Below are 12529 nucleotides of genomic sequence, written 5' to 3' on the forward strand. Positions count from 1 at the left end.
TGTAAATTTTTGTATGTTGTGAGCCAGAAGCTTTGACCTCCTGCCTGGTTTACCTGGTTTCACATTAGAAGAGTGATGTCTGTTTATTTAGCTTCAGGTTGAAATGCTCTTTCACAATGCCTCCCCCCTCCACCGCCTGCTCTCTTTTCAAACCTGTTGCTCAGTACTGGAGCAGCACCTTCCTAGAAACGATGTAGAAGTCATGCAGAAGTGCTACCTTTCAGTCCTCTTCTACTATGTCTGTACTGTCCAGAAGCAGAAAATGACCTTCATAAGGGTATTAGGTTGAAAGAAAAGAGATATAGCAAGGAGATATATCAAGATAATGGGGGGGGGGGGGGAGAGAAAAAGACAGAAAAAGTAGTATGTCAACCTAGTAGTTTCTGTGCTTTTATTGTTCAAAGTCCATCCTGAGCCCTTGGCCAGCCCTGGGCCTGGGTACCCTTCTAGTACCCTTGAGAAATGTTTTTGCCAGCCAGTCCGCTTTTTATAACGTGGCCAGCTTCTGTTTCCCTGCCCAACCATTTTTGCATTTTACAAATACAACGCGCACCTCGGCCGCCTGCCTGAAGTGACAGAAATTGCTGGGTGTGATACAAGCAGGTAGCAGCAGAGGGCACTCCGACATTGGTTCTGGAAGAGGTATAGCAGGGGAATAAGCTTTTGCTCTTTGGGCCTGGTTCTAAAACAAAGCGAGATTCCCCTTCTCTCCAAAACCAATGCGGTTGTACCTACTGATAATGAAATCCTGCTGGTTCTGTGAAGTTTTGCAATCAAAATGCCATCAGACTTAATAGGGCCTCACTGCTTTTGATCATGTACATATGAGGTCAACTCAGCACAGAAAAAAGTGTATTTGGAAAAAAATGTATAGTGGGAAGACAGACTAAAAATGTGACAAGCCATCACATAACAGTGTTGTGGTTTAACCCCAGCTGGCAAGTACTGGGGTTACAATGTGGCTGTTTGCTCATTCCATCCCCCAGTGGGATGGGGAGAGCAGTCAAAAAAAGGTAAAACCTGCTGGTTGAGAGATGAACAATTTAATAATTGAAATAAGGTAAAATGTAATAATAACAATAATAATAATAATAGTAGGAAAAAGAGAGAGAACCCAGGAGAGACAAGTGACATAAAATACAACTGCTCACCACCTGCTAACTGATGCCCAGCTTGACCCTGGGTAGTGATTGTCCCAGGATGGGTGACTCCCCCCAGTTTCTATACCGGGCATGACGTGCTATGGTATGGAATACTGCTTTAGCTAGTTTGGGTCGGGTGTCTTGTCTCTTCTCTCTCCTGGCTTCTTGTGCCCCACCTCACTGGCAGAGCATAAGACTGAAAAGCCCTTAATCAGTATAAGCACTGCTTAGCAGCAACTAAAACATCCGTGTGTTACCAACATTACTTTCACACTAAATCCAAAACACAGCACTGTACCAGCTACCAAAAAAAGAAATTATCCCAACAAAAAACCAGGACAAATAGGAATGAAAATTCGAATTTTAGGGAAGAAAGATAGAAAGGTCAAGTTTAAGTATTGTTGCAAAGATTATACCTTATTTTAAATTTGTTCTTGAGTATGGCAATATGACACATAAGAGAAGTGCATATTTATAATTTGGTCAAAGGCTTTTTTTCCCTAGGTTGTACCAAGCCAAGTGAATTAGGAAACTAAAAGGGCAATCTTAGTTAGCTCTGCACTGTTGTACTCATTCATTTGAAAAAATATGTGGATTTAGTTTTGTTTAGCAACCCTTTTGATTTCTTTTTATTATTAAAAAAATAGGCATCTGTGGTGCTTCAGTTTGTGATGTATCTTTTCTTGTTTGGTGCAGTTTAGCTAAAAATGACACCCACACCGAAAGAAGCCACTGGCAACCAAAGCTCATGGGATACTTTGCTACCAGATTTACCTAAAGGGCCACTTTGCAGATATTGCCGGAAAGCTTCCTTCAACTGGAAGGAGATGGCAGTGTTCCTAGATGGTGAAGATATCATCCAGCTGAAGGTAAACTTTGCAGGAATTGTAAGCATGTTTTAATTTGGGGAATATATGATTTTCAAAGGGAGAGTATTTATACTCTGTAGATACGGAGCATGAAGAAATTGATTTTGCACATCCAGTTTCCAGAACAGAACTTTTAAGCAAACTACTTAAACTGTCTCATTACCGAACACCAGTACAGACGAGACCAGGAGGTGCTATATTGCAGAAATTGATTTCAAACTGAGAACTATATTCTCCCATATTTCTTTACTGTACTGTTTGCATTAAGTTATATATTCTATGCTTTTACAATGCACATGATGAGCTAACTGTCAAACATAGTATTTCTGTCTTCCTTTGACCTGACTTAATTTCTTACAGTCTCCTGTGCTTGCCTTCATGCTTATGTGGCTTTGCAGTTGGACAGATTAGCATACCTACCTTGCTGAATGCTAACCCTGTCATAAAGAGAAATTAATTGCAGCACAAGTGACATACCATTTAAATACATTTTTTATCTCTCTGGAATTTTGGCTTTATATATTTAAGTTTTCTATCAGACAATTGTAGTTTGAGGCCTAGTATTATCCCAGAAGAATGTTAACTTGTTTTGCTAATAATTTTAAGTTAACAGTATCATGTCATTTTTTCCACCTCAAGGACAGAATCTTCTCTGCTCTGGAAAGCGATCCTCTATTTGCACATCATCCTGGAGAAGATTTATGCCGTGAAAAATATCAGGAGCTGACATTCCTGCGCTGTAAAAGGTTCTTTGAGTATGATTTTCTTACTCTGCAAGAGATCAGAGAGAACCCATTAAAGATATTTTGTCTGGTGAGCTGTATAGGAATGTATGATTGGTCTTCATCTCTCCAGTACTTCTTACATTGCGGTGTAAGTACAGTTCAAAGGGTATAGGGGTGTAAATTTGAATTTAAGTGTCTGAATAACAGTATTCCGTAGTTTTCTGCCAGTTTTATTAAAACTGTACCTTTTCCCCAGTCCTTTGTTTTAAAAAATTTAATTCAGTTCAACTGTTTAGAAGAATCAGAGAGCTGTGGGATAAAGTTAGCACATCTTTGTCATTAAGCCCTGTCTCCACTTGAATCTCACTGGGAAAGTAAAGTGGAGCAGTATAGACTGGGCTACAGAAGGATATATTTGATGCCTACAGCTCCACTTTCTTTTGTCCACTCTTCTGCCTTCTCTCTAGCATAGTGGGAGCCAAAGAAATTGGTTTTTAGGGCCTGTATGGTGGCTATGTCTTTACCTTTGAAACTGCTTTGCCTAACCCCCAGTGGCTTGATTCAGGGTAGAATCCAGAAGGAATGTGAAGTTTCTTACTGACATCAGTGTTTGGGATTCTATTCATCAGTTGCTGCTTAGTCTCTCAAGAAGAATACTTGACATAGCTGGTCAAATAATATTAGTTGAATTAATTATTACTATTGATATGGCAGAGAAGTTGTAGTTTTGTTATGTGAATACCTATCTAGAAAAAACAAAGGAAGCTTTAAAACCAGTGTCTGATCTTGAAGCAGCTATCTTCAGTTGTAGTAAAATGAACTAGAATAGTCGTAAAGTTTTACTTTACTCAAGGAGACATTAGGACCAGTGGAAAGTGAGGCCATAAGGCGTTTTTAAGAGCTTGCAATGAAGTCTTGATCAGGTTAGAGCTGTAGAAAGTTCAGTCCTCTGCAAAGGGGCCTTGACACAACCAAATCCTGACTTACTTCCTCCAGCTATAGTCTAAACAGTAGTTTACTGTGCAGCCTACTTTCCCTGGTCTCTTTAATGGACATCACTATTACAAATTATTATGTATGAGCAATTTGTGCTTTCTGTCAGAAGGTTACAGAATTCATTCATAATTCTCTGTTTTTACAGGTGTTTGCAGGTCCAATTTTGAGTGCTTCTGAGAGGTTTGCAGAGTTTGTGAAGCAAATTTATAAAATGGAGGTAATTTTTTTTAATAACTTGTGAGAAATGGGCACAATCAGAACTGTGGCACCTCCTGCACCTTTGTTTTATTTCTGATCTCTTTATGTACCTAGGTACTTCTAAACAGCAAAAGAAAAGACTAAGGAGCAGATTCAAGCACTGAGCCCTGACTGCCTTCACTGCTAGCTGTTATGCCACTTCCTAGTTCTGTTTTAGACTGTCCAAGTTAACATGCAGACAAAGTGTAGGGACTTCACCCAAAAGGCAGTACAGATGACACCAATTTGTTCTCCATCCACATTCATTTAAGAATACGCTAGCAAGTTTTGCATGCTCAAACACTCCCTCCTCCCACATCTACGTCATACACTGTGCAAAACATACCCTTGGCCTGATGCTATGAAAATTACATTCTGAATAATGTCTTAATGCCACAGAAACACCACATGGAGTCCAGTGGAGACTCAGGACCAAGTACCTTGCAGAGTAAGTGCAGCTTATCTGATATAGAAGGAGCCAATCCTAAACAGTTTCTCTTGTCTATGCCGTTTGGCCATGTGGACAGCATTCACTGTCCAGCCTGACCCTTTTCGATTTTGCACAGTCTATATGGATACCCCATACTGAAGATGAGGATGAATTGTTTTAATGACTCTCAGTGAAAGCAAAGGCTTAGGATATGTATTTGTCAGAATAATTTTGCCTCAAGCTTCAGATTTTTTTTGTTTTGTTTTTTTATTCTCATTTGTTTTTCAAAGGTCTGTTACAGGAGAGTATACTACAGTCCAAACCAGTCTAGTGTAAGGAGATGCAGAACGCAAATCTCAGTGTGGCTTTGGTCAGACGGTGTTCCCAAATGCTGCTGAGAACCAAGCGTAGCCATACATTGGTCTGATATAAATTGATCCCCTTCAATAATTAAAGCTATTTACAGTTTTAAAAATAAAACAGCCCCATTCTGGTTTTCCTCTAACTTGTTCCCAGAACTGCTTGTAATGCAAGGAGACTTGGAGATTTTCAACATGCAACAGTTGTTTCAACACAGACAGCTGAGAATTGGTCAGTGAATGTAACAATCTGTACTTGCCTGGATGAGTCAGCCATCAGAAAATGAAAAAAACCACCTTTAACTCTACCATAGGCATGATGTCGTAGGCTTAGGGTGGCATTTAACTGGTTTCTTGCAATTGCAGGTTACTTTCAACAGCTTAATTTGCAATCATTCAGTACTGTTACCATTTTAATTGCTATGACAAAGTGGTCTTGAACTGTGCCTTTTATCTCCTTATGTAGGTTTTTGGATGTTTTGCTCTGACTGAGCTCAGCCATGGAACTAATACCAAAGGCATACGGACTACTGCCACATTTGATCCTAGCACTCAGGTTAGTCCTTTATGCACAGGAATAATGTTTGACATTTAAGCTCTGATATTTACTAACAGAGCAGAATGATTCCGGGATTTCTTTGTTTAACAAGAAAGAATCTGTTCAACTCCAAATGTAAAAAAAAAACAAAAAACAAAACTCATACATTTACATTATTATAAATAATTAAAATAAACCCAGCAATTTCTGGTTTTTTACTTTCACTTCTGATTGTGATATAAAGTAAGGATAGCAGCCTTCTTTGTTGGGTCTGTACAGGAATAGTTGGACATGCAGATTATACCGCCTTTTGTCTTTAAATACAAAGGCTTTATATACAAAGATTAGCATTATTTCCTGAGGATGAGAAAAAGAAATACAAAAAAGACATAACATGACTATGAAAGAGACCCAAAGAGGAAAGCAATAAACTGCTCTTTCCATTAGGATAGTGCTTACTGCTAATAATTTGTTTTCTGAAAATAACATTACTGCAGAAATAAATTAATTGTCCTCACATTTATTCAGAAATTATTGTAGTTTTGTATTAAGGGAGAAGTTAAGAGGGGAGACTGATAGAACTTTCTGTTTCTTTTTGCCATCTGCATGCAGCATTTATGCCAAATTGAATTTAGAATGTGTTATTTAATGTCCCAAGAAGGTAGGCTTATCGTGTTCCCCAAAGACTCTGGCTTTTTATTGCACTGTAATATACAGAACTGGGTGCTATTACTATCAACAATGTCACATCTTGAAGTGACTTCGCAAGAATGAGAAACAAGAATCATAGGTTTGAAATATAACATTTTGTATTCTTCAGGACAACATTCCCACCTGCACTTTTTCATATACAGGCAATTCAGTGAGCATTTGTGCAACCTGAAGGATCATATTTCTTTCCAGAAAAACAAACAAGCTAACTTATGAAATTGACAGCATGCAGAGCTTCATTTAAATAAATTGAATTTTAGGCTGGTGATGAGTGCACTGCAGCAAAAAGTGGCTGAAATGACTAAATCTGTTCATGATCGCGAAGCTCTGAGCTCCAATTTCTTTTATATCCAGAACGTACGCAGGTTGAAGTCTAAAATTCTGAATGCTGAAGCTATGTCTGAATATCAGGATACACATATTCTTCAGAATTCCTGCCACATGGTCCCCCAGTTGTCCAAACTTGGAATCGTGCTGCCTTTTGCACTGTTAACCAGGCTTCCTTTCCATACAAAACTGTATAAGGAGGTGGTCCCTGCATAGGCTTCAGCCCTCAAGCTGAAACAGCCTTCAGTCTTTCACATGGACCACACCTCAGCTTAACATGAGGTCTCGGAAATGCTTCTGAGTCCATCAGTATGCTTTACTTTTTTTAACTGCTTAAATGACTAATAATAAGGCTGAATTTCAGGCTTTACAATGAAGTAATGAACTTTTTCAGCTCCAAATTCTTACTAGCTTCTCTCCAAAGTTGAATACTGTAAGAGAGATCTTAGCTGTGGGAGTGGAGCACAGAATGAAATCCTGGCAGCTAATGGATATTTCCAAAACATTACCATGGTCATATAAAAAAAAAGGAGAATAGCTGTGTGTTGATTTTTAGGATTTATATCATTTGCTACTTTCTTTCTTGGATACAGGAATTTATCATTCATACTCCCGACTTTGAAGCTGCAAAGTTCTGGGTTGGTAATATGGGGAAACATGCCACTCATGCAGTTGTGTATGCTCAGCTTTATACTCCTGACGGACAGTGCCATGGACTACATTCCTTTATTGTACAGGTAAGGGCCAATTCTTTTCTTTGTTTGTTTTCCTTTTGGGAGGAGTGGGTTCAACTTGATAACTTTCTGTTACACTGTTATTTGTTATTTATGTCTGACCAAACAATTCTTTAATTAATGCCTTTAGCATTCATTTATTGCAGTTGTAATGAGGATTCTGGTTTTCAGTGTTCGTCAATTTTCTGGTGGTGTTACAGCCAGTTTTATACTCACAGTTTTCTGCAAAAAACTGAAAAATACAAATGAGCTCCAGAAAAGCCTTGAGATTATCACATTATTTATGCAGTTAGAACTAACCTGTGCTATATGAAATCCTGAAAGTGTGGGTGAGGCTTAAGATGATTTATGTCTGCCAGTGCTGCAGGCTGATCTGCATGAAATCTTCAGGTTTCTGCCACAGATACCAATTTCTAAGATTAAAGGCATTGTTGCACAGCAGTGCAAAATAGAATTTGTACTGAGTAAAATGAAATAGTCACAGACTGAGTAGAATTTATTACAAAATTAGGGAATATCTCAAAGCTGGGTGCTACATAGAAGTTCCATTGATTCCTGCTATGTTTGTGTACACCTGAAGAAGGTTTCAATGGTAGTCTGATAAAAGCAGTCATCAGTGTTAAGGCATATTTAACACACAGATGTCATTAGTGTCATATTGCCAAAGTAATTTACATCAAGGAGTCTGTATCCTGAACGCGTATAAGTTATATCCAGGGTTATGTGCTTGAGAAAAAAAACAGAGCGTTTTCTTCAGCATAATAGCGGAATACAAGTTGGGAATATTGTCACTTTTTGAAAAGTTCTGCCAGTAACTATTCATCGTTCCACAACTGAAATAATGTTTTGTTCCACTTCTATGCAGATTCGAGATACAAAATCTCTCCTGCCAGTGCCAGGTGTGATGGTAGGTGACATAGGAATGAAACTTGGGCAGAATGGGTTGGATAATGGGTAAGTCAAACTGTTTGAAGTAGGAAGCATTCTAGATTATATTACACTCTGGTGGTGCAAATATGCTCCTGTGTCAGTTCTATCTTCTGAGATATTCACTAGTGGTTTCAAATTGTTGGTATTTCTAAAAGAACCCAAGCACCGGATTGAATACTCTTGAATTTCAGTACTTTCTATCTGAATAACCATCAGCTTCTCTGACATTTTAGAATGTGAGCTGCCTCTGATGCTCTGTGAATATCTCCAAATGTTCTTTCAGTTATAGACTCTGCAACAGTAATAATGAAAATAAAGAAACTGAAAACCCCAACAGAATTCCACTAAGTCCTGAGTAAAGAACTGAGTCAGCCTTTCCACCCATCTGGGTGTAAGCTTTAATTATTTTGTCTGTTGATTTCCAGACGGCTGTAAGTCTAACAGAGGTCCACAGGCAAGGATTATTCTTAGTAAAGATATAAGATTAGTGAGACCCAGTTGAGAAACTAGATGTCTTGTTTAAATCATGGGATTTCTTGACCAATCCTGCTCACTGCAGGAGAGATGGAGAAGGTTAGTTATTTTTTTCTGTATTCTCTGTGTAAAGTTGAAATAAAAAAGTACCTGGGCTCCTTTCTGAGTCATGGACTTCAATGGCTTCACTGTGTCTCTGCTTTACTAACCAAAGGTGTCTAATGGGGAGGAGAAACAGTGAGAAAATCGTGGTAGACTTCTGTATTAAAACAGCCGTTATATAAATATTGTGATTTAAACCCCTGTATGAGTTATGTAGCTCTGTGTAAAGTCAGAGCTCAAAATTGTAAGGTGAGGGTGGGCTGACACTTCTTTTGCCTCAGATTTACCTTTCTGTATTGATTCGGTTAATTACAGATACATGTATTGTCCTTCATAACATGCTGTTTCAGTAAATAAAGCATAGACATCCTGAGGTTTATCCTGCTTTCAAATGCTTTGGCTTTCCACAAGGTCATAGTTCTGTAGTTGTCTATACCAACATCTTCCTGATGTCCCACGTAGCCTGTAGTGACAAAAATAGCGTTGACTTTTATGTCTAGATAGCTCATTTTCATTTATGCTTTTTTGCCTGAAGACACATGAAATAAAAAAAAAATCAGAAAATTAAGTTTTATAAAGGAAAAACATTAAAAGATTTGGAAAAGAAGGGGAGGGAGGATATACTTCGATATTTTTGTCTGCATCTGCGTTACAAACTAGTACCCACCAGATGGCACAGTAACATGGGCCTGAGCATTTAAATGTAGTTCAACTTCGTATTTCTGTAGAAATATTCAAATTCTTCTTTTTATTCTTAATTTGCAGCAGTTTTATGTGCAACACAAGGAAGAGTGTGCTTGTCACATAACAGCAAAGTGCATGTTATTTAAAAATCCACTTATCCCTTGATCTACTGCGGAAAAATAGAGCATATCTTAAAATAGCAGTAGCAACTGAATAATCTGAAACTGTAATACACTTAATATATAATGTAAATAAGAGATACCAGTGACTTCCTATCTTAGTGTCAGATGGGGCCCCTTACCTTAGTTATGGCATCACATGTCATTTGAAGCAGTCATAGGGCATTCTAACCGTTCTGTTTACTTTGCTTTAGAAATAATTATCATTTTCTGCTAACAGCAATGCCTCAGTTTAAGGCAGCACCTGAGGATTAAGATAGAGGGGCTAGGGAGCATAAGTTTACCAACAAATAACCTTCATTCAGCTGAAAACTCTAGGAACCTGTGTTCCTCATCAGCCTCTGCTATTTTCTCTGGAGGTCTGAGGCTAGATGCCAACATTGTTCATAAGAACCAGCAGACTAGTTTTTGGTTTGCAACATTTCTGCTCACACTGAGCTGTCAAAAATGTGAGGACTTGTACACCTTGTTCTTCAGAGATACATGAAGGCCTAGATGAGGACTGCAGAGATCATAGCTACCATCAGCACTTAGTAAATCAGGTCTATTTCCATGTAGTTACACTGAGGATAAATGGTTAGAGTGAAAATCAGAGCCTGACATCTCTGACAGAGACAGGAAATTTTGTTCCTGTACTTTACAGCTACTGATTTTCAGTATGAGCAGAGAGACTTAAGCTTCTGAGCACTTATGAAAGACATGGGGAAGAAATTCCAGAACTTCCTTGGAAAATGCTATTGTTTTATGCTATATAAGAAAACTCAGAAGGAGATTGTAACTGTCCCTTTCGGCTTTGGAAAACAATTAATCTCTTGGTTGTTTGGCTGAAAGCTGGTTTCCTGCCAATGCAGAGTGTAATGTTTTCAGTAACAAAAGAATTTCAGAAGTAATGTAGGAATTTATGCAGTGTAAATCCAATTGACTAGCCTGCTGCTTCCAAGTTTGTCTTTCCTAATAATTCTCATAGTTTCCCAATTGGAACGTCCAAAAATCCCATGGGTTTTACAAGCCTTGGTAACTTCAGCTACCCTGACAAAAATGACAAAATCACTTTAAAATGTTTTTCTTTCTCTCTGTTGTTTGCAAAAGTCTGTGTAATCAATACATAAATGATTAAAAACAGGACTCCAGTTTTTCTCATGTGGATCTTAGATTGGTCTTTTTGTTACCAGAAAATAAATCAGACTGCCACCAGGGGATGTACCTGCTTCACTCTTTAGTTTTATAATGCAAAAATGTCCACCTGTTGCTAGTGCTCTGGCAGTCTTTGAAATATGCTGTTCTCTAAGGTCCCAAAACAAAGTAGCAAAAACAACCACTGGAAAACCTCTGGGTATTTGGGATCGAGGGGCATTTTAGTGAAGTGCATGGTAGGTGCAAGAAGAGGGACATAAAGGAAAAGCTTGTGTAAGTGCTGATGTGCATTTCTCTTTTTTCCCATTGGTGTTTCTTTTGTTTTGTTGCCTACCCTGGCTGGTGTACAAAGTACCCAAGACAAAATGGATAGAAGGGATTTATTGGGCAGAATAGCAACAAAGAGTGTAAATGAATCCATCCTGGAAAGAGACAGCTGAAAGTCCTCACAACAGTTCCTTGGGTACTGGTGAAAATGGCGTACATCACACAACTTCCAGGTCTTTACAGATGACTTTTAAATGGTTAATTCCTATTAATTCTTTGTTACTATTTCAGTATCAGTGCCAATAATACATTAAGATTCTGCTACTGCTAGTTTAAGGGCAGACCAATGAAAGTCTTGTCCTTCAAGGGTTTTAGTCTCCTAGTATTTATCCTCCTGACTTTTAGATTTTGCAATGGTTGCAGTTGTTTCACTAGAAGATAGGAGCTGTAATGCATGGTTGAAGCCTAAATAGTTTTTGGAACTTCATCTTCCAATCTGAAGCAGTAGTTCTGTGAAGATAATCATCATACTCACCTTCTTTGGCTGTTTGCTTCTACTCCCACACTGCCTTTTTCTTAGTGCTGGGACAGACATTCATGTAGCAGTATAGAGGACTCAACTGAGGAACTGGAAATGCCTGGAAACTAATCTGACAAAAAGAACTCAACATAACTCGGCTCTCTTCAACCGGATCATTTGTCAGGTCTGGTTCATTACAAGGCCACAGAAGAGGCTGTTCCAGTACAGCGAAAGAAACAGTACAGACATGTGAATAAGAAAGCAAATGTAGAAATCAGTCCTGCTTCTCACATAAACAAGATTATGCTTATCTGTTGTCTTGTTTTGATTGTCTTGCAGCCTCTGATCAGAGTCACAAACAATTACAACAGTAACAAAGCAGCTATAAAATAAAACTTAATCTTAAAAATGCCTTTTCCTGTACTTACATTATCTGAATACAGTATCATCAATATTTCACCCCTTGTGAACGCTAATGCCACTTTCACAGTTAAATGAAATATTTTGCAAGATAAATCTTGTAGATTTGCAATTTAGGTCAAAACAATTTTTTTATGGTAGAAGTGTTGATACTTCCCTGTTTTGACCTATTCACTTGGTCTTGACAGTCAAGGCTAAACACTGTATGGGTATACACAGTATTATGCACAACAGCTGAGATGTAGTCACATTGCTGAAGAGTGCTGCTTTATCTCCTCAGTTTTGTCACTCACATGTACCTTAAAACTGTGCAGCCAAAGGCAATTCACACTGACAGGTACTTGGTGGTGCTAATGGGGAAAGGTAGATTCAGATCTGATAAAGCAAATGTGTGACCAACCACAGAAATACAGCCTCACATCTGCAATGGACTTCAAATACCTTTTTTTCTTCCTTATCAGAACACTGTCAGCTCTTGACAATTGCAGGATTCTGTACATCCAAAACTCCTTGCACAACTTGCACTTAGACTACAAGAATTTCAGCATGAGCTGGTCTTTGTGTGTCCATGAAGTACATTAAGATAGGATTAGCAGGCATATAAAATGCAATGCTACTGAGCATTACTATGACAGAGTTACATTCTTAGTTTAAAGGCTTGATTGTAGAAACTAGAGCTAATATTTCGCTTTACCATTTTCTCCAGCTTCTCTGTAACTTCTCAGCTCTAACCTTTCTGTGAGTTTCAGCC

At 38.4% G+C, this 12529-nt stretch overlaps 1 protein-coding gene across 1 annotated transcript in view; it reads left to right on the top strand.

The window, feature by feature from the left end:
* ACOX3 (acyl-CoA oxidase 3, pristanoyl) overlaps positions 1-12529 on the top strand; it is a 33331-nt gene that overhangs the window by 1086 nt on the left and 19716 nt on the right. The window contains exons 2-7 of the mRNA XM_013128912.3: positions 1839-2011; positions 2651-2884; positions 3878-3949; positions 5225-5314; positions 6928-7071; positions 7934-8022. Coding sequence (XP_012984366.2) covers positions 1850-2011; positions 2651-2884; positions 3878-3949; positions 5225-5314; positions 6928-7071; positions 7934-8022 — 791 coding nt within the window. The 5' untranslated portion in view covers positions 1839-1849. The remainder of the gene's footprint in view (positions 1-1838; positions 2012-2650; positions 2885-3877; positions 3950-5224; positions 5315-6927; positions 7072-7933; positions 8023-12529) is intronic.

This window comes from Melopsittacus undulatus, chromosome 7 (assembly GCF_012275295.1).
Source record: "Melopsittacus undulatus isolate bMelUnd1 chromosome 7, bMelUnd1.mat.Z, whole genome shotgun sequence".
Taxonomy (NCBI): domain Eukaryota; kingdom Metazoa; phylum Chordata; class Aves; order Psittaciformes; family Psittaculidae; genus Melopsittacus; species Melopsittacus undulatus.